Here is a 23,476-nt window from a genome sequence, read left to right as displayed (position 1 = left end):
AGCAGAACAGCGCTGGCGGGTCACATATGATTAGTTCCCCGATGGGGACAGCGCAGCGCTGGGCTAATAATTCATTCTTTCCCAAGGGGGAGAGGCCTACCGGTATTGCGGTATGGGAAAAATTCATATCGTGCAGCATAAAAATTTTGGTATTCGGTATGAACCGGTATACCACCCAGCACTAATTTAGGCTGTGTTGATATCAGGGGATGTATCTTCGGCTATGGAAGTCACGACACTTGAGGAAGATCTGTCCTATGATGAACGGTAATGGCGCCCAAAGAAGCCCATTGAATGTGAAAGGACTCTTACTGACAAATCTAACAACCTTGTCCTCAGAAGACCCAAACACATGAACAGAGCCTCAGAATACCCTTCCTGGTCTTTAAAGGGGTACTCCACTGGCCAGCGTTCGGAAGTAAATGTTCCGAATGCTGTTTTCGAGCTGCAGGAGTCGGCCGCGCCCCTTGTGACATCACGTCCACGCCCCCCCCCCCCCCCCCCCCATGCAAGTTCGAAAGTAAATGTTTTTGCGCTGCGGGTGTCGGCCACGCCCCTCGTGACATCACGCCCCTCAATGCAAGTCCAAGCGAGGGGGCGAGATGGCTGTCACGCCCCCTCCCATAGACTTGCATTGAGGGGGCGTGATGTCACAAGGAGCGTGGCCGACCCACGCAGCACGAAAACATTTACTTCTGAATGCTGGCCAGTGGAGTACACCTTTTACAGTCTGTAAAGATGTCTCTTTACCCCTTAAGGACTCAGTGTTTTTCCATTTTTGCACTTTTGTTTTTTCCTCACCTTTAAAAAATCATAATTCTTTCAATTTTGCACCTAAAACATATGTCTTATTTTTTGTGCCACCAATTCTACTTTGTAATGACATCAGTCATTTTACCCAAAAATGTATGGTGAAAATGGGAAAAAAAAAATCATTGTGCGACAAGAAAAAAATGCCATTTTGTAACTTTTGGGGGCTTCCGTTTCTACGCAGTGCATTTTTCAGTAAAAGTGACACCTTTCTTTTCTGTAGGTCCTTATGATTAAAATGACACCCTACTTATATAGGTTTGATTTTGTCGCACTGGAAAAAATCATAACTACATGCACGAAAATGTATATGTTTAAAATTGTCATCTTCTGACCCCTATAACTTTGTTATTTTTCTGTGTACGGGGAAATACGAAGGCTATTTTTTTGTGCTGTGATCTGATGTTTTTAGTGGTACTATTTTTGTACTGATCGGACTTTTTGGTCGTTTTTTTAATTCATTTTTCATGATATAAAAAGTGACCAAAAATACACTATTTTGGACTTTGGAATTTTTTTTGCGTGTACGCCATTGACCATGCGGTTTAATTAACAATATATTTTTATAATTTTTTGCGCTGTGATCTGAAGTTTTTAGTGGTACAATTTTTGTACTGATCGGACTTTTTGGCCGTTTTTTAATTCATTTTTCATGATATAAAAAGTGACCAAAAATATACTATTTTGGACTTTGGAGTTTTTTTGGCGCGTACGCCATTGACCATGCAGTTTAATTAACAATATATTTTTATAATTCGGACATTTCCGCACGCAGCGATACCACATGTTTATTTTTACACATATATATATATAATTTTTTGACCAATGTGTGCTGCTGCAATCCTCTTTTTTTGTATACTCTGTATCTGCCATGGCAGTGTGCACCCGTGTATTAGGCTGTTGTGCTGGCTATCTTTCTTTTTTCTTGTATGTACAATTCAGGGGGAAATGGCACCCTCTTTAGCTGTGCACCCCTCCCCCTTTTTCACAGGTGGAGTGTTTAATGGATCCAGCATGTCACCCAGTCAGAGGCTATATGCCCAGCAGAGGTGAGTGGATAGTTGAGCGTTAGGCTCAGAATTTGTGCTAGGGTCCCATCCTAAATGAGGCCACCTCCCCGTGGTGGATGGGGGACACGTTTTGATCAAAAAGTGCGCTAAGAGCCTCAATTTTTTGACCAATGTGTGCTGCTGCAATCCTCTTTTTTTTGTATGCTCTATATTTTTATATATTTGTTTTTTATGGCAAAAGGGGGGTAATTCAAACTTTTATTAGGGAAGGGGTTAAATAATCTTTATTAACTTTTTATTTTTTTTCACTTTTTTTTTTGCAGTGTAATAGCTCCCATAGGGGGCTATAACACTGCAGACACTGATCTTTTTACATTGACCATTGTTATACCATAGGATAACATTGATCAATGATTCTGCCGCTTAACTGCTCATGCCTGGATCTCAGGCACTGAGCAGTCATTCGGCGATCGGACACCAGGAGAAAGGTAGGGACCCTCCTTGTGTGCTCTAGCTGTTCAGGGTACCACGATTTCGCCGTGGCGGTCTTGAACAGCCCACTGAGCTAGCTGGAAGTAGTTTAATTTCACTTTAGACGCGGCGTTCAACTTTGAACGCCGTGTCTAAAGGGTTAATAGCGAGCTGCCCCGCGATCAAAGCCGTGCGCTATTAGCCATGGGTCCTGGCCGTTGTTAGAGGCTCGGCCCGACCCACTATAACGCGGGGCCACGCCGTGGTCCCGCGTTATAGAAAGGAAGCGGACTCACGGCGTACAGGTACACCCTGCGTCCTTAAGAGGTTAAAGTGTACCTGTCACTTAAGAAAATACAAAAAAAAAACTGCAAAAGTATATGTTTACGTGTTATTTTGAGAGGACACAACAATAAACAAACACTGTTATACAGGCTATGCCCTCTACTTGTGGCAGAGTGTCATGTCTTCAGTGTTTTCACATGAAAAGATATAATAAAATATTTTCAAAAAATGTAAGGAGTGGACTCATGTGAGCTACTGTGTGCGTGTGTGTATATATATATATATATATATATATATATATATATATATATATATATATATATATTTCACACCACAATAAAATGGCATAAATAGCTACAAATTCACATTTTGAGTAGTAATCCAAATATTTATTCTTGATTCTACAGTAAAGGTGGCATCTGCAATGCTTCTATTGTGATCCATAGGAGCTGCAAAAAGACAGACAGGGCATGTGTCAAGAAAAACCGGCGCTGCATTATTACAGTACATAAAGTAGTATATGATGGGAATAACATCACTGGAATGATAACTGGATGCACTCTGTAAACAGTCTCCATTTTATGGTACTTATTCCATTGAGAAGCAGTGGCATACGAGTGGCATTTAGAGAAAGGATGACAGCTGCTAAAGATAGTATCAAGCTTTTTTTTTTATATGAGAAGGAAATCATGTTTATTCAGGATAACTCATAACCTTGTGTTAGTGCATTTTGTCCTCTTCTGTCAAGTTGTTACAAATTCTATTCAGCAGGGTTTATGTATAACTATTTCTGGGAACGCTGGGTAACAGCCAATAAGCTAATATCATTTATGCACCTTTCTACAGTCCTAGATGCCAAACTGACAATTGAGAGAGTTCATTTTGCAACAGCTGTAGGCACCCTGGTTAGAAAACACTGGTCTATTGCATTGAAGGGATCACAGGTGTGTTTCAGGTGGGGTGGCTGATGTGTGGGAGGAACAAAAGTGACCTCATACTATGGGATGTGTAGTTTAGAGAATTAAATTCAACAGGAAATACCCAGTTCAGGCAGATACGTACTACTAAAATCACCTTATGGTGGATAACCTCTTTAACTTTAGCCTCTAGAACAGTGATCTTCAACCTGCAGACCTCCAGATGTTGCAAAACTACAATTCCCAGCATGCCCGGACAGCCGTTGGCTGTCCGGGCATGCTGGGAGTTGTAGTTTTGCAACATCTGGAGGTCCGCAGGTTGAAGACCACTGCTCTAGAATGTACTACACAATCACAGATTAGGACTGCACATTGAACTCCTAAACCCAGAAAGAACAGATGTTTAGGAGACAAAAATGACTACTTAGGGTAGGGTCACACATCGCGTATACGCAGTGCATTTCATGCTGCACAAAATACGCTGCATATTCTCCTATGAGCCGGCTATCTATATACACACACTAAGTTCTTTATGCTCTATTAAATACTGCCTGTAGATTAATACAAGTAACGTGTCTTTTATTTAGCACATTGAAATCACGAGTAGTACAGATGTTTGTGTAATATTTGTTTAGTTAGATTGTGTGTCTATAACTGTTACTTAAATAATAATTAGAACACACTTTATTAACGACCAATGCAGAATTCCAGGTAATATCAAGGGGGTCAACATAGGCCTGTATTATATTGTCCGGGCAACAAACGCATTAAAGGGGTATTCCAGGAAAAAACTTATATATATATCAACTGGCTCCAGAAAGATAAACAGATTTGTAAATGACTTCTATTAAAAAATCTTAATCCTTTCAGTACTTATGAACTTCTGAAGTTAAGGTTGTTCTTTTCTGTCTAAATCCACTCTGATGACACCTGTCTCGGGAAACGCCCAGTTTAGAAGCAAATCTCCATAGCAAACCTCTTCTAAACTGGGCGTTTCCCGAGACAGGTGTCATCAGAGTGGATTTAGACAGAAAAGAACAACCTTAACTTCAGAAGCTCATAAGTACTGAAATGATTAAGATTTTTTAATAGAAGTAATTTACAAATCTGTTTAACTTTCTGGAGCCAGTTGATATATATAAAAAAGTTTTTTCCTGGAATACCCCTTTAAGCTGTAAATCCCCTGCATGTCTTGCTTGGCCAATAAGCTTTATAAGAAAACTGCAATGTGGCACGTCCTGTAACCCCTAATATATAGACATAGGACTTCTGAAAAATTGTCTTTACATACTATGCACCTTTGATGCTGATGTGTCGTCTCATATAAAAGTGATTTCCAATGACCAGGCTTGTGGCACTCTGACTTTCTGTAGGAGCCCCTCCTGAGCAGTATGAACCCGGGAATATGTTTAGCATTGTGTACTGCACATAATGTGCTGTATTCTTACCTCATCTAATGATGCATAAGTTAATGTGACAGAGCTCATCTCTTCAGCACATGCATCAACAGACACCCTCTGCCTGGATTATGCTCCTGTATATGACTACATTACAGAATGTGCATATAATAGATAAGCAAACAAGCAACATTACTGCAAGCTCAGGAAAATAAATATAGTGACACCTAGGAGAAATGTGAGCAAGGAAATCTATAAGATACGAATCAGCACATGCCTATTATAGATAAATTACCAACACTGCAAAGACTGGATGAAGATGAAGTTCCAATTATCTGCAAACTTTGGTAACAAAGAAATAGTCTAGTGTTCAGTTCCCGAAAGAAATGGAGGAATCCATTCCCTTGCTGTGAACAAGGCATTCATCTTTACATTTTGTTATGTTGCTGCCTTGTGCTAAAATAAAAACCTTCAGAAACAGAATGCCAGAAATCTTTGCTAATTTATTAAAGGAAAGCGGTCATCCTGTTCACCCATACTAAACCCAATACACCGGGTTATAGTGCGGGTGAGCAGGAGACCTCTGACTAGTATACATCTGTCTAGCGCCCGGTCCCTCTGAAGATCCTCTTCTATCTTCGGTGAATTGCGGGTCCGCTGGGTGAATTTGAATATTCATGGTCACGTGAGTGCTCAGTAGGTTTTCATTTTTTTGAGGCACTTTTAAAAATTACGGAAGCAATCTGATTGGTTGCTATGGGCAACTGGTCAACTTTTCCTCTGCACAGGTTTTGATAAATCTCCCCCATTGTCTTGTTGAAAGGTGAATCATCAGCCCTGTCTGAGGTCCAGAGCACTGTGGATCAGGGTTTCATTAAGAATATCTCTGCATTTTTGCTCCATTGCTTTCCTTCCACCCTGACCAGTTTCCCTGTTCTAGCTGCTGCAAAACCAACAGCATGATTCTGCCACCACCGTGCTTCACTGTAGGGATGGTATTGGGCAGGTGATGAGCAATGCCTGGTTTCCTCCAGACATCACACTGGCCAAAAAATTCAATCCTTGCTTCATTTGACTAGAGTTCTTTAGGTGTTTTTTGTTTTTGTTTTTTTGCAAACTTTATGCAAGCTTTCATGTGTCTTTTACTGAGGAGAGGATTTTTTTTGGAAACTCTGCCATGAAGGCCAGATTGGTGAAGTCCTTCAGTCATGGTCAACCTTCTGGAAGTTTCTCCCATCTGTACACAGGACCATTGGAGCTCAACCAGAGTGACAATTTGGTTCTTAGTCACCTCTCTCTTACTAAGGCCCTTCTCTTCCAATTATTTTGTTCTGTTTGTTCCAAACTTCTTCCACTTAATAATTATGGAGGCCAATGTGCTCTTGGGAACTAGGAGTGCAGCACAATTTATTTGTACCCTTGCCTAGAATTGTGCCTCCACACAATCCCATCTCTGAGCACTGCATGCAGTTCTTTCTACCTCATGGCCTGATTTTTTCTCTGATAAGCATTGTCAGCAGTGAGACATTACATAATAAAGGGCTGTTTCTATCCTCATCCTGTCCAATCAACTGAATTTACCACAGGCGACTCCAATCAAGCCCGCCAAGGCTAAATTCCAAGTGTTATAACAAACAAATCTGAATTCTTATGTCCATAGTCCTTGGTTTTCCTTTTTAATAAATTAGCAACATTTCTAAAATTCTGCTTTCATCATTGGGTATTCAGTGCATATTGAATACCCAAGAAAACTATTTTTGTATTAATTTTAACACAAGGTCACAACATAAAAAAAATGTGAAAAAGGTGAAAGGGTCTAAAGACTTTACAAATGTAGTGTATATAATGGTCTCCTTATCTAATACTAGAGTGAGACAGAACAATATGTAATGTCTACAGACCCCTCCAGATCCCATTCATTGATATGTATAACAATATTACTGATGCCCTGGGACCACAGATGCTACTATATCACTTATCAGTATTAGGTGACGGCTTGTATTGTTTTATCATATGTGATCTGGTTTAGAAGCTTTAACAGAGCGACAAAAAATTCCCTCTCCCTCAAAGGCTGTGCATTAGATGCCATCTGCCTAACAGTGTCAGATAAGACCAATAACATCATTTTGAGCGACAAATCCACATCTCCATATGTGGAGATCCACCATTGTCTGCTCTGTCTGTAAGAAAACAGATTCTAAACAAAGTCCTATTCTGTTTGAGCCTTTAAGGCTCCTACTGGTCCCAATTTTCACAATTATAGACACTATGTTCGGAATACTCTTCCCACTAGTCCAGATATTTACTGATGAAAGCTAGAGAAGTGATACAATCTGGATCTGAATATATATATATATATATATATATATATATATATATATTTTTTTTTTTTTTTTACAATGTCTAACTATTTTATTCAACATATAATTTTGATATTAATTTTATTATATATATATATATATATATATATATATATATATATATATATATATATATATATAATTTAGATTTTGGTCCACCATACATAGATTTTCTTAGTGAGTCTTCTTAGTGAGGTTTCCCTGCATGTTGCAGTGATCATTAAACCGAGTCTACCAGCAGCAGAGGGTATCAACCAACATATACTCCGAACCCCTTAGATGATGGTTCCCTCTGTCACTCCATTTCGCACTTTGGACACAATTGCAGAATACCCATGGGCTGTCATGACAGCTGGGGGCCTGACAAATGCCTCCATGTCCACAGTGTATTTGCCAATTAGGCACTGATTGGCAATAATATACTGAAATACAGTCCCCTAACAAAAACGTATGACTGTGTACCCCAAAAATGGTACTATTGAATAACACAGTAAAACTCATCATACACACAAAAAAAATCCTCATGCAGCTACTAACAAAATTGTTGGTGCCCTTCCGTTAGACACAGAAAAACCCACAATGAAATAACTTGAAATTTACAAAAGTAATAATGAAAAATGACTGATAATTAACTGATGAAAATCAGACAGACATCGCTTCTGAATTGAACAGAATCACTTAAAAATAAACAGACAAAATAATAAAACCAGTCTGGACAAAAATGATGGTCCCTGAACCTAGTATTTTGTTGCACACCCTTTTGAGGCAGGCACTGTTCCAGCAATTTCTGTAACCCTCAGTGACACTTCTGCACTTGTTTCCAGGTATCTTGGCCCACTCCTCATAAGATACTGCTCCAGCTGTATCAGGTATGAAGGGTGTCTTCCCTGTTTCCAGATGTTCAATAGGACTCAGATAAGGGCTCATAGAAGCCACTTTAGAATAGTCCAACATTTTGCTCTTATCCGTTTTTGGGTGTGTGTTTTGGGTCATTCTACTGTTAGAGGGCCTAAGACTGGAGACTTAGACCAAGTTTTCTGACATTGGCAGCACATTTCACTCCGGAATGCCTTGATAGCTCATTGGAAACCACTACAGATTAAAGACACACTGTGCCAGATGCAGAAAAGCAGCCCCAAAACATGACCAAGCCTCCTCCCCCCCATGCTTCACAGTAGGTACAGTGTTTTGTTCTTTGTAGGTTTCATTTTTGCATCTGTGAACACAGAGCTGATATGACTTGCCAAAAAGCTACAGTTTTGTATCATCTGTCCAATAGCTTTGTGGCTTGCCAATATACATTTTGGCAAATTGGGAGTCTAGCTTTTTTATGATTTGCTTTCAAAAGTGGTATCTTCCTCGGTTGTCTTTCATTAGGTCCCTTTGGCTCAAACAGTGATGGTGATATCTGATGGATGGTGATAGCTGACACTGATGTACCTTGACCTTGGAGTTTACCTCTAATGTCTTTGGAAGTTGTTCTGGTCTCTTTGGTTACTAAATAATAGCCATATAGCCTTTACCTATAACATGCTTTTCTATAAGATTCTTACTAATCTTCTGAGACAACCCTCTCCTTGGCTTTGTGTGGTGAAACACAATTCTGATTTTCATCAGTTACGGTAATTTTTGGTAAATTTTTATTTATTATTATTACATTTGTCAGTTTTTAGTTAATTCACAGGGTGTTTCTGTCTTTGAGGCGTAAACAACAATTTTGTCCACGTCTGTTTATAAGTGAAAAATTGAAATAATGGTTCTTTTAATCTGATGGTGAAAAAAAAAAATGCTACATTCTGAAGGCCAACATTAGGAAGAGCAATATATAGAGTGCAAAAATAGCACAGACATGTGACCATGATATGCATGTACTTTCTAACTACATGAATGCCTAAAATTGTATATGCTGATAACCATTTTATAGCGATTTTATTAAAAGACAAGAGCTCATTTTTCATAAAATTATAAAGCATTTCAGCAATAATCACACAATTAATCTTTAATTATAGTTATGCCAAAACATGATATATTATTCTGTTAAACGGCGGACCAGCAAATTAATTATGTGAGGCTATTAACACTCCAATACCATGCCACTATAAAAGGTGCGCGCGAGAATCTGCCATGTATGGCCAAGTGAAAAAAATATTACTGATTTAGGGCAAAGTAAAGATGCTTTATAGTTTCACAATCAGCAGATTGTAACAGCATTGACCCATCACCTCCATGGACGGCGTCTATCCGTAATAGAAAGTGATGGCATATTGCCAGGGTATGCCACAATTTTCTGATCAGTAAAGGTCCAAATGCAAGAACCCTCACCGATCCTGAGAAAAAAGCTGATGCAAATAAAGAGGTATTTCCATCTAAAGTTATGGATGGGGTATACCAAGCTGATCAGAGGGGGTCCCAACTGCTGGGACCCCCAACGATCCCAAGAAGGAGCATTGCCAAGTGCTTTACTTTAGAGGACATTTTTTCCCCACTCTTGGGACCCCCACGGATCAGCTTATTATGTCCTATTCTATCAAATGGCAATACCCCTCAAAAATTTGTGTTGTGGTCCCATTTGTTCTCCTGACTATCTGTAATTAAAGAGCTCTAAACACAGGTGCCTATATGGGCCCCTTTATTATCTTAATCGTCAGGTCATACCCTCACTTAGAGGTCTGACACTCACTAATCAAAATATGGAATAGCCTTGAGGGAGCATGCCTTTAAATGAGACTCTATTGAAGAACTTAAAGGACATCTGCAGTGAAATAAACGTATCCCCTATCAACAGGATATACCCACAATAAAAATTCTATCCTGCGGATAGGGGATAAGGTTATTTCACTGCATATTTCCTTTAAGTTATATTGGACTATGACAAGTGGAATTTGTTTACAACAATTACAGGTAAAGTATAAACAAAATAGTTAGTAAGTTAAGTATAAATCTGAATAGTTACAATATTCTCTGCTATCTTCTCAAGTTTTGTTTTACCGAAGTAAGAACCCATCATATTTTGGCCTTATCTCTGATGAAAGGCATACAGTGGGATATGTTGCCACCTTGAAATTATAATACAGACAGTTAGATCATCATGGCATAGTCAGCTGGTCATCTTTTCCTCCTTCAGAGTCCCCCATAAAGCGGTGGTATATCTGACAGCCTCCCCAAAGTTTAATGCACACTGTGTGTTGGGTAATGGTCTACAGTGCCACTGCTCAGGAGGGAGCATTACTAGGACTTCTTAGTAAAAAAAAAAAAAAAAAACACAACAACATATCACAAAGACATGTCTAAAATTTTGATCGGTCAGGTTTTCGGTGTTCAGACCCCCCATCGAATATTAGAGAAAGCATAGCTTGCAGGAGTTAAAATCTATAATAAGTTTATAGAACCTGATCCCTGCAATACAACAGATAGAACAACAACACAAGAAGGAAGTACAAAATGAAAAATGTAAGTTGTAGAATACTTTTCCAATGTTCTTGTGGGTGGCAAGCCCTGAGAGGTCATGAAGAGGTTAAAAATAATTTATACAATATGATTGATTTTCCGCCACGTCTGATGTATTCAGTTATTCAGAAGTAGTTTCCTATTTCTATGTGCCAAGTTAGCAAAGAGGATCCAAAAAATTAAATTAGAAAGAACAACCTAAATTTCACAAGTTTCTTCAAGAGCACTGTGTGAGCACAGCATGGTAAAACACATGTACACGAAAACTGAAAATAAACTCTCCGGGGAGCTGACAAGTTGAATAGTGAAGAAATTAGCAACTATAAATTAGCAGCAGCAAAGTCTGTTGCAGAAACATAGAAGTAAATGTCAAACAATAACTGGTTCTTGTTGTCTGGGGCTTGGTGACTGCGCTCCCCGGCAGGATACAATCCCAAAGAACATAAAATGCTCTTAATCAACTGTACTTAGGAAATGTAAATACCTCATTGATTCAGAGCGTGCAGAAAATAACCTGCATCTGATAGTTCATCCCCATCCCAGTGCTGTCACCTCTATTATCATCTCTATTGTTTCTGTAAGCTTCCCCTTTGTCTTGCTTGTTGCACGTAAAGGTAAAATGTTATGCAAAGCCACTGGATCTTTACTACAGGGAAAGGATCAAACGCAGCAAGGGAGACTCCACAAAGACGCAACTCTTCATTTTCAACAATAGTACAAAAGGTTGGCGATCCAGGGAAGCAAGTATATAATAAACACATTAGATTGAATTACTAAACTAAATAAGACAGAATTCTGCACCTAATGCACCTGCCCAGCTCCCCTTACCACTGACATTTTCCCATCCCCCAAATTCCCGCTGCTCTCCTCCTCTTCCTAGTTCCTGTGACATTTCATTTGGGTACCTAGTACTGACCTTGGGCTCCAACGACCCACCGTCAGTACTGTCTAAATGTGCTGTCAGCTTTAACAGTAGTATTTAAAACAGGTAGAGCCCATGAACACTATTGAATTAGCATCAGGAGAAAACGTCTCAGACATGTGCCATTCCCCAATGGTGGTAATGAATTTCCGGCCAGCATTCCGCCAAACGAATGCGCATGTTTATTCTTTCACTTGTTCAGAATTGGAATTTCCGCAGTGTGCTGCAGAAACCCATTGAAGACAATGGGAGGCTTCTGCACCAGAATCTCTTTGAAGAATTTGGGGTGGAAATTCCGTAGAGTGCACGAGCCCTTAAAGTAGTTGTGACTAGTTACGGCTTGGTCTCTGCCCTGTTTTCTACAGTATTGGAAAATCTGTATATATACGGTAGGCAAGCTGGTTTTATTGCCCATAATGTAGTTTGAACAGTTTAAAACACAGATACTGTTTACGAGTGCGTTCACATGTACAGGATCCTGCGCAGATTTGATGCGCAGGATTTGTAACTGCAGATTAGAAGCTGCACTCAGTCATTTAGTTTACATTGAAATCTGCATCAGAAAATCCTGTGCATCAAATCTGCGTACGCGTGAACGTACCCTAAAACAGCCGACAGTGGAGACCACTCTGTGCCAGCTATAAGCGGCGGCCTGCTCCATACACTTCTAAAAGGGGTACTCCACTGCTCAGTGTTTGGAACAAACGGTTCTGAATGTTGGAGCCGGCATCGGGAGCTTGTGACGTCATAGCACCGCCCCTCATGATGTCACTTCCCCGCCCCCTCAATGCAAGTCTATGGGAGGGGGCGTGACGGATCTCACGCCCCCTCCCATAAACTTGCATTGAGGGGGCGTGTCTATGATGTCACAAGCTCCTGGCGCCAGTGTTCGGAACAGTACCCCTTTAATGTCGCCATGATGTACCAGTACACAATGGTAGGATAATGGGGTCAAAGTCTGTACTGCAGGTCAATTTATGAGCTACATTTTACACAATGTGAGGACAAGATTTCTTAAAATCCCATCTATTTGCTGCTATTGTAACACTGTAGACTTACATACGAATTTTTTACAACACATATGCCTGTGTGAACTGTCTAAAAGAATAAAAATACATGGGGAGGTTTAGCAAAACCTGTGCAGAGGAAAAGCTGACTAGTTGTTCATAGCAACCAATCACATCGCTTCTTTCATTTTAGAAAAAAAAAACCTCTAAAAAACGAAAGACGACATCTTTCTCAGCACAGTTTTTGATAAATCTCCCCCACAATTTTTCAACTTAGAAAATGAAATGAAATGAAATTGTGATATGATTGACCGCTATGGGGGACAAATGGTTGCCATGAGCAACAGGTCCGTAACTGTATTTCTGGAAGCCTTATTTATCAATACAGTGACACAGGCCTTGTTGCCCATGGCAACCAATTGGAGCTTAGCTTCCTTCTCATACTGCTGTAAATAAAAGATTGATTACTGCACTGTAACTGGTTGCTAGGGACAACAAAGCCAGTTCTTTCAGTTAACTCGTTTGCATAGATGAGGCCCAGAAATGTAATTTTGTGAAAGAAAAAGTAAAAATCCATGTTACTTACCTTCAGTTCCTTTTCAAGTCTGTCTACTTCAGCTCCTAGGGTGTCAATGATGTTTTCTCCATGTTTAAGCATAAAAGCTTCCAAGTCTTCTGGAGTCTTCACCTGCCGAATATCCTGCATCACAAATGAGAAAATCATTATCAAATACAGTTTTTATGAACATTAATACTTCATTTTAAGAAAAATAAAGCCCCACCCACACGCTCTTTAGGCTATCGATACATGGCGACCAGCTGACGTGCTGGGTACAAAACATGCAGTAACAGAGCAGAGCCGGGGCCATGTACGGGAGATTGTGGGGGTCCCAGCAGTCAGAACCCCCACAATCAGACACTTATCCCCTATCCTGCTGATAGGGGATACATTTACTTGTGCTGGACATCTTCTTAAAGTAGTATTCCGGAGCAAAAGTTTTTTGGACTATTTAAAGGATAATCCTAAATTATATAACATTTGTTAATGACCTCCACTCAGTAATATGCAAGCATCCTTGAGTTTCCGAAATCCGGAGGTACAGCCTGGGTTTCTCAATGATGAATTTCGTCCCCTATTCATTTTGCTTGCCGCTGCCATTTTGGTAACGAAACGTCACCTTTGTAATCATCCTCCCCGCTCTCTGCTGGCCCTACTAGCCTCCTGTGGGTCACTGCCACATTTTACATATTCATGGCATCTTCGTTTGCACAGCCGCGATTCACTGGGCTGTGCAAACGCCCCTGGCCAATCACAGCCTTCCGTCCACGCCTGCGCACTCACTACAGAGCCGGGACCGGACATGTGACTTTAGCAGGCCAAATATATCCCTGATAGTTACACTGCAGCCATTGAAGCAATTAAGCAGTGTTTCCCAACCAATGTGCCTCCAGCTGTTGCCAAACTACAACACCCAGCATGACCAGACAGCCTTCAGCTGTCTGAGCATGCTGGGAGTTTTAGTCTTGCAACAGCTGGAGGCACCGCTGCAATTCCCAGCATGACCTGAAAGCACATAGCTGTCTGGGCATGCTGGGAGTTGTAGTGTCACAATAACTATAGACAACATTGCTTTATAGGGAAGGTTTGTGCTTTACCATACACTATACATTCCAGCAGTGTGCTCTCATAGATAGTATGTGCTGCACCCTGTTCTCCTATTGGGCAGGGGAGAACCACAAGGGAAGGAGCTGTGGGTGTCACTTTATTATAATGTCCTAGGTGGGAGGGCAGCAGCTTACAGGAAGCAGGGCGCAGGGAGTTATGGGAAATGTAGTCTCTATGACATGGCTGCTTACTGCTTCGGGCTGCAATTACCGGAGAACGGCTGGACCAATTTGGACAAATGAGGTATCGTTAGAAAGGTCTTTCAAAGAGCTATCAGATGAAAAAAAAATGTTTTTAAAGTACCAGCACTGCAGATGTCCTTTAAGGAGAATAGCAAGTCAAGGGGTGTTTGCAGTTATGCTCTCTTAGAGGGGTACTCCACTTCCCCAGAATTCGGAACATGTAGTTCCGAAATCTGGTTGCGGGCTGCAGGGTCGTGACATCACGGCCATGCCCCCTTGTGACGCCACGCCCCCTCAATGCAAGTCTATGGGAGGGGGCGTATGCCCCCTCCCATAGACTTGCATTGGGGGGGCGTGGCCATGACATCACGACCCCGTATTTAGCTTTTGGAACTGAATGTTCTAAACACTGGGGCAGTAGAGTACCCCTTTAAACTTTGGAGGAGAGATGCTACTGTCCATTCTAAAAAGTTCTTAGCAGAGATAGGGGAATAGGTACTAATAATACCCTGTGGGCAAAATAAGGTTACCGCCTTCACAAGTGATAACAGAGGTAAGGGTATTACATGATAAAGGGGAGGAAGTTGCCTTAGGTAGCAGGATTGGGACATTTTGAGAACAGTAACACAGGAGCACAGGAGCTAAAAGTCTTTCTTAGGTCCCATGAACATGAGGTTTATGACATCCGTCAGGCTGTACATTGGTATAATGTCAAAAAGGGATGCTGATATAAAGCCTAGTATGTCTCCGACAATCCCACTAAAGTAGTCTAATTGTGACTGCATACATTTTCCAAACGTATATATATACTCTGTTTGGTCCCAATAAAGCACCTGCCTCCAGATCTGAATCCATAAAATAACCATGACTAACTACTGAGACTCTCAGAAACAGTCTGACATTTCTGTTACTATATTCAGGCATATGCATTTTTATTTATAAGGAAATTTAGCAGCAAGAAACTTACATGTAACATCTGGTCAATATCCTGCTTTTCTAAGTAGGATCTGGTCACTACACGCCCATCAAAATCAACCTCTGCCTTAAAGCGGACTTTATTCAATCCCATGTCTGTCGCTTTTACATCATGAATGGCCCTGAAAGGAAACATATGTCAGAGACGAAGTGACCAACATTACCATGCACTGAACCTGTATCGGACATATAACCTGGCTTTCTGTACTTTTTCATTGCAGTCGGTAAATGGATTGAAAAACCTGACCAGTACCATAAAGTGCTATGTGCCATTAGTGCAGATTAAATGACTATTAATACACATTCAGCGGCCTCTCTGCAATTACCACCGTTCTGCAGATGAAATGTGTTCTGGATAAATAGGATACACATTAATCCCGGCCTCTGATGGCTTATGTTGTAGGACAATAATTGAGCAGGTTCAGCTGTAAATACAAGTCCCTTAATAACAGGAACGCCACAGGTTGCCTAAACTGCCCCTTCGTAAATATAAGCTTTCTTATAGTTCTGAACCTTCAGGGCTCTGGAAACCGTTTCCTCCGAAACTTCTGTATTCTAACAATAGTGATTGACCTCTATAAAAGTTCTGCACATTTCCTAATAATGAGCCTAATGGAGGATCTTTCACCAGAACTGCTATTTCTCAAATGAAAGGAAAAATAAAAAGTTAAAAATTTTTTTAGAAAAATCTTATATGCAAATAAGCTACCCAACTTATTGGCTCACGTCTAAAACTTAAAAGGCAACTAAATAATTATTACAATATTGTCTTATGGCTGGAAGAAGTGCAAATAATAGGAAACTGCATAAATATCAATTCCAAACAAAGAAAATTCATAAAAAGTTCCATACCATATGTGTTATGTTTTTATTTTATTTATTAATTTTTTTACTTTTAAACATCCATGTGGATTGTTTTCTCCCCGTATTTCATACAAACAATAGCAATTTATTTTTAGTTTTCATATAGTGACTAAAATATATGAAATAAAAGCAAATCACCAATAAACTATTAAAAAATAAGTTATACAGTATGTGTAAATCAAAAACAAAATAAAACAAAAATGTAGCTAGCACCTAAACCCAATACACGGGTGCACGCTGCTGTGGCAAGTACAAGACATGTAAAATCCCCTCCCCTATTTCACAGGAGGTGGTTTTAGGTTGTTAGTGGATCCAGCATGGTTTTAGGTTGTTAGGGTCCCATCCTATATGAGGCCACCTCCACGAGGTGAATGGGGGGGGGGGGGGGGACACGTTTTGATCAAAAAGTGCGCCAAGAGCCTCCATTTTGTTGACCAAGTGTGCTGCTGCCATTTTTTTTTTTACATGTCTTTTACTTGCCACAGCAGCGTGCACCCATGTATTGGGTTTAGGTGCTGGCTACATTTTTGTTTTATTTTGTTTTTGCTGTGCAATGTGGGGGGAGTGGCTCCCTCTGTAGCCGTGCATCCCCTCCCCTATTTCACAGGAGGTGGTTACGAGCCTCCGTTTTGTGTGCTGCTGCCATTTTCTTTAGTATGTTTAAATGCCTAAGCCCAAACCCTGTGTGAATGTGATGAGAGGCTCTTTGATGGAGTCTGGTACCCACAAGGGTTGTCATGGGCACTCAATGGCCTGATTTATCAGCCTGAAACCCTTCTTGTCACAGCTCAACTTTTACTTTACCAGAGCTTGTTAAGATATGGAAGTTGAGCTGTGATTGGTTGCTGTGAGAAAAAACAGACAAGTAGGGTTTCAGGCTGCTTGATAAATCTCCCCAAATGTTTTTATTTGTGGGTACCAAGTAATCCTAATTTATTTGGTTTTTGCTTTTTAAAGAGGTTTCTAGGGAGTTTAGCTTAGGCCATCAATATCACATCACTGGTGGTCCTACTCCCAGCAAACCCACCAATCAGCTGGGACTTTAAGCACTGCAAATTTAGGTGAAGTGGGATGATCCACATGTAGTATCATGACAGCCGATACAAAATGCACAATGCCTTGCTCACCTGAACAGACCACACTGATCCGGTACTGATGTTTTTTTCCAGTGTTCCCTAACATATGTGCCTCCAGCTGTTGCAAACATACAATGGCTGTCCAGGCATGCTCAGAGTGTTGATACATTTTTTTCTAACAGCTGAAGGCACCCTGGTTGGGAAACACTGATCTATCCTAAGGATAAGCAATCGATATTAAAGTCCTGGAAAATCCCTTTACAGGGTAATTCCATCTTGTACATTTATGTCCTATCTACAGGATATGCCATAAATTCCTGGGAACAGAATGTGCTTTCTTCACTAAAGGTGATACTGTACAGGAACTTGATATTTTCGATTATATTTTTTGTTAGGTTCTGTAACGTACTTTCAATACAAAAGTACTCTTTAAAGCAAAGCTGTCCCCAAAACAGCTTATTTATGAAAGGGGTTATCCCAAGAGTATAACTTATTTATCCACAAGATAGGGGATACATTATAAAGTTGGGATAACAACAGGCCTTTATGTTTTCTTTTTTAGGTAACTGTCCCCCAAAACACGCGGTAAGGAAAAGCATGATGCAATGAGAAGACTAGGGGAATCAGAAAACAAAGAGTATTTTTCTCTTAGGCTATGTTCAGACTGTGGAATGTCCACGTATAAAATTTCCATGCAGACATTCCACCAAAAGCGGAGTGTCTGCAGGACATACTGGTGTTAGGACAACTCAGAAATGTTCCATCTCATAGATGGCAATGCATGTCTGTTCAGGATCCACAGAAAGAATGAACCAATCTATTCTTTCTGAGGACTCCAGAATCAGGATTTCCATGGCAGAAATTCCCAAATGTGCACAGTGCGGCAGAATCCCTTAGAAATCAATGGGAATCTGCTGCAGCAGAATGTCTGCGCGGAATTCTAATGTGGAATTCCGCACTGAAATTTCATCATGTGAACATAGCCTTAGACTCTAAGGCTATGTTCACATGATGAAATTTCAGTGCGGAATTCCACATTAGAATTGCGCACAAACATTCTGCTGCAGCAGAGTTCAATTGATTTCTAAGGGATTCTGGGAAGGCTTAGACAAGTTCAGGTACATTTTTGGGATTATTATATCATCTAAAACCAACGTTGCCATTGCCCATACCTTACAGCAGGGTCACTTTCAAGGAGTTCAGTAAGATGCTGGAGTTGCTCCGGTTGTATCGATCGACCAATAAGGGCCTCGGTGTTGGTGTATATAAGGAATGCCGATACTGCTCCTAACAAAGTCCCCACACCCAGTGAACCCAGGCAGTCATAGTAAGGATTCCCTGAAAGAGGTCAGAAGTCACAATAACATAACGGCAGAAATAAAAGAAAACAAACTCAAAACAATAAAACCCGATCAGGATTCGCACACATAAAAACATGCGCCTGCCGCTGCCCGAGCTGGTGCAACAAATAAGTGGCGCAAGTTTATTGAAAAACAAGAAGTCAGTAGAAAGTCATTCTAGGCAGCGGTAGAGATCAGCAGAGCGGATAAGAGTATTAGAAACCTCAAAATTGAACCTGTCTCTGTGACAGGTGACACACAATAAAACAAAGAGACGTGAGCCTGCACTTGGCAGAACTAACAGATGTGGCTGCTGAGATTTATGAGGTGAAAGAAAGCATTAAAAGTTCAGAAAATAGCGGTGTACACACATAATTCATGGAGATTTGCCTTGGGTGCCTGTGTCCAATCAAGGAAATGTTTCCAACAACTATATCAAACCCTGATTTATTATTAGGAAGAATGACACCAGATGCGGCTTATTGGGAATTCAGGATAATCCTATAGAAACATACTACTATTTCTGGTTTTTACGTTTTCAATATGGCTGCAGGGTATACAATCATATCTGGATATCACATACTGAACTGGATATTACATATGACAGTGTTCCCCAGTAGGGGAGCCTCCAGCTGTTGCAAAACTACAACTACCAGCATGCCCGGACAGCCGGAGGCTGTCCGGGCATGCTTGGAGTTGTAGTTTTGCAACAGCTGGAGGCCCCCAACATTCACAAACGGAATTGTGACCAAGTCACCTCTGTTATATAATAATGTGTAGTCACCTGTGTTGTACAATAGATAACTGGGTACAGAGAACCCTAAACTATGTTTTAGAATATTAAAGGGGTAGTCGGCAGGGAAAGAAAAGTTTTTTGTTTTTTTTTAACAAACAGGTGCCAGAAAGTTATACACATTTGTAAATTGCTTCTATATAAAAATCTTAATCCTTCCAGTACCTATCAGCTGCTGTATGCTCCAGAGGAAGTTTAAAGGGGTACTCTGGAGGCAAAAAAATTCAAATCAACTGGTACTAGAAAGTTATACAGATTTGTAAATTACGTAAGATTAAAAATGTAATCCTTCCAGTACTTCTCAGCTGCTGTATACTACAGAAGTTGTATAGTTCTTCCCAGTCTGACCACAGTGCTCTCTGCTGACACCTCTGTCAGTATCAGGAACTGTTCAGAGCAGGAGAGGTTTGCTGTGGGGATTTGCTCCTACTCTGGACAGTTCCTGAAACAGACAGAAGTGTCAGCAGAGAGCACTGTGGTAAGACTGGGAAGAACTATACAACTTCCTCTGTAGTATACAGCAGCTGTTAAGTACTGGAAGGATTACATTTTTAATCTTACGTAATTTACAAATCTGTATAACTTTCTAGTACCAGTTGATTTGAAATTTTTTTTTGCCTCCAGAGTACCCCTTTAAACTGCCTGCAGGTGAAATGCCCCAAAATATAGGAAGTCTGCCTGTTCCTGCAATCATATATTTAACATTATTTTATCAGAGAATTTACATGAAATCACAAGGTGCTTCAAAAGGTCTTAGTTTAGTCCCCGATACCTTCTCAGATGATAAACTGTTCTCTAAATGACCTGTCTACTCAATGATAAGCCAAAGAGCTGCACCATATCATTTCATAGCCTACTGTATATCAAGGCTGGATGAATCCCATGAGGACCCCCTTTGCTTTACTATAAATTGTAGCTAAATGTAAACAACAATGTAAACCTATGTGCCCACCTCTGGAAGGATTATTCCAGTGGTGTCCAAACTGTGGCCCTCCAGATGTTGCAAAACTACAACTCCCAGCATACCCAGCATGCTGGGAGTTGTAGTTTTGCAACATCTGGAGGGCCACAGTTTGGACATCACTGGATTAATCACACACAAGAAAGCAAACCCAGTGATACACAGATCTCAGAGAACAGCACACAGTACCTGTGAGTGACGTCAGACCCATACAGGAAGCCGCCATTATTACTCCCAAAACTGCTGCAGCGTCCTCCATCAGGACCACATTAGTACTCGGATCCCTGGACTGGATCACTAGAAGAACAATGCCAGAGTTTACCATGCTGCAGAATAGAAATAAGACTTTTAATTGAAAATTTTCTCCATGAAGTACGGACATCATGGATAAAAATTGAAAATTCCAATACAGACAGACGGAACTAAAACCTGTTTATTTGATTTCAAGAGGTGTAACGGAAAGAAACATAAGCAGGGCTATGGAGTGAGACTCCGCGTAAGTGGCTACGGAGTGAGAGTCATAGCATCAGAGTAAGTTTAGGGAATCAGAAAAAATCCAACTCTGGCTTTAGAAAGTCTGTTTATTTGTAGGATTTGCGATAAAAGGATGTTCCCATATTACTACAGTAAATTTGTTACTATGTATTTTACATCAGGAATTTATAAAGTCATTAAAGGGGTACTCTGCTGCTCAGAGTTTGGAACAAACTGTTCCGAACGCTCGAGTCTGGAACTTGTGATGTCATAGCCCCTCCCCCTCAATGCAAGTCTATGGGAGGGGGCGTGATGGCAGCTATGCCTCTTCCATAAACTTGCATTGAGGGGGCGGGGTGTGACGTCGTGAGGGGCAGGGCTACGATATCACAAGCTCCCGGCGCCGGCTCCCGCGTTCGGACAGTTTGTTCCAAACGCTGAGCAGTGGAGTACCCCTTTAAGGAGTCAGAAGCCTGGCTGACCCACGCCACAGCCCTAAACACATGTATGGAAATGTATAATTTAATAAAGAGATATTCAGGAATTTCAAAAAGCTCAAAATCTTCTTAAGGTACATAAGCAAAAACCTATATCATCCCATCCGGCTCAAAATTTGTTAAATATTAGTCTGTAGAAGAGGGAGATCAGACATTTCATAAATTCTGCAGCTGGGATTAAAACACTCCCATTCACACTACGGAATCTCCACTTAAAGAAATTCTAGACATAAAGCACCAACATAACAAGCAGCCACTGGGACCAGTTACACATGCGCCCTCTCCATAGACAACAATGCATTTCTGAGCAGAGAATGAACATATTGTGAATGGTATAGTAGAATCCCAATGAAAACAATGAGAGGCTGCAGCACCAGATTTTCCAGAGGAGAATTCTGCTCTGAAAATAAGTAGTGTGAATGGGCCCTTCCACAGGAGCCTAAACGGATCATTATTTGTGTATTATAGTGAACCGCAGCTTAAACAATTCCCTAAAAGATGAAAAAAGCACCACACACTTTCACAAAGAGGCTTCCACAAAGCAAGTGTTGTCAGCAATGTCCTCACAGGGGGTGTATAAAATTAGAAATGGCTCTTCGCCTAATTCCAGCACCACTCTTCACTATAGGGTGTGTCTGGTTTTGCTGTCTAGTTCTTTTTCTAATGTCACATAGCGCCTAATATTGGTGGGAGTGAGGCTTAAGATGGATCATGTGGACATATTTTGGGACACTAAAGCATGTGTTCATAGGTTGAAAAGCAGCTTAGATAGACATCACAGCACAGAAGTCCCCAACCCATGACAGTATTTATGGTGTGTGAATATTAAAGGGGTTATCCCTTATCTCACCCTCCACTAATTCCAATACCACAGCCCCTTGATCCCCGAGTCAATGGAGTGGCAGCCTCCAATGCTTGGCCTCGGATCTGTTTAATCTCATAGGAGTTCAGAATAAAGCAGAACGCTGTACTTGGCTACCTATGGATGTCTTGTAAAGAAATAGCAGAAGCTAAACATGTACTGCTGTTCTATCCAGGAGATCATGGGGGGTCCCAGCGGTCAGCCCCCCCCACCAATCATGATACCAATCTCCAACCCATTGGAAAGGGGAAGAAATTTGGAAACTTTAATACTTTCCCACTGACAATACTGCAAACATACCCTAACCCTAGAACAGTGGCAATTCGGATGGGATCATACCTATTTTTCATAGTGAGCTCCACAAATTTCACAATAAATATCTGCAAGTGTTTGAAATTTGACGGTTTCTTTTTTCCCCCCAACACTTAGCTCATCTTCTCTATTTCTGAGCTGGATGTGGTTTATAACTATCCCTGAAAGCTGAATGTGGATTGTAAAGTCGGGGAGCTCTGGTTAGGAGATACAAATGACTAAGGTATTATAATACATTAAGACCTATACATACCATATTGATAGAAGGACAATCCCTTCAGTCTGGAGCTTTTCCTAATCTCATTCACAGCAACCAGGAGTGTTGCTAAACCAATGAGAAATTAAACATTATTGTAGCCAAGTGCTCAGGCATCAGAAGTGATCACATATACATATTTGTTTTCAGTGTGTAGACAGGACATAGAGATATCATTAACCTCATTCATGTAATGCGGCCAATGATTTCTATTGCATCAAACATATTCAATTCTATTTTTCTGGATTCTCCAATATTGAACATAAATAAAAAGTGGCCTGTACATAGCTTACGGTTATACTATTGGATACGTCCAAGCTAAAGACCTGCCTCTTGTATGTGCCACCTGTAACATGGTAAACGCACAAAGAAACCCCTCCAGCATGTAATCACAGAAATTACCGTATATACTTGAGTATAAGCCGAGTTTTTCAGCACGGTTTTTTGTGCTGAAAACGCCCCCCTCGGCTTATACTCGAGCGAACTCTCCGCCTGTCAATCCCTTCTCAGTGGCCTTCAACCTGCGGACCTCCAGATGTTGCAAAACTGCAACTCCCAGCATGCCCGGACAGCCATCGGCTGTCCGGGCATG

The 23,476-nt window shown here is 40.8% G+C and overlaps 1 protein-coding gene across 1 annotated transcript in view; it reads right to left on the bottom strand.

Moving 5' to 3' along the window:
* SLC30A9 (solute carrier family 30 member 9) overlaps positions 1–23,476 on the bottom strand; it is a 100,834-nt gene that overhangs the window by 6,118 nt on the left and 71,240 nt on the right. The window contains exons 13-17 of the mRNA XM_056557158.1: positions 22,882–22,953; positions 20,673–20,780; positions 18,562–18,727; positions 15,442–15,571; positions 13,213–13,326 (exon numbers count right to left, since the gene is read on the bottom strand). Of these exons, the coding sequence (XP_056413133.1) occupies positions 13,213–13,326; positions 15,442–15,571; positions 18,562–18,727; positions 20,673–20,780; positions 22,882–22,953 (590 nt within the window). The remainder of the gene's footprint in view (positions 1–13,212; positions 13,327–15,441; positions 15,572–18,561; positions 18,728–20,672; positions 20,781–22,881; positions 22,954–23,476) is intronic.

The sequence above is a fragment of the Hyla sarda genome, chromosome 1 (assembly GCF_029499605.1).
Source record: "Hyla sarda isolate aHylSar1 chromosome 1, aHylSar1.hap1, whole genome shotgun sequence".
NCBI classification, from domain to species: domain Eukaryota; kingdom Metazoa; phylum Chordata; class Amphibia; order Anura; family Hylidae; genus Hyla; species Hyla sarda.
This window is presented reverse-complemented; position numbering and strand designations above follow the sequence as displayed.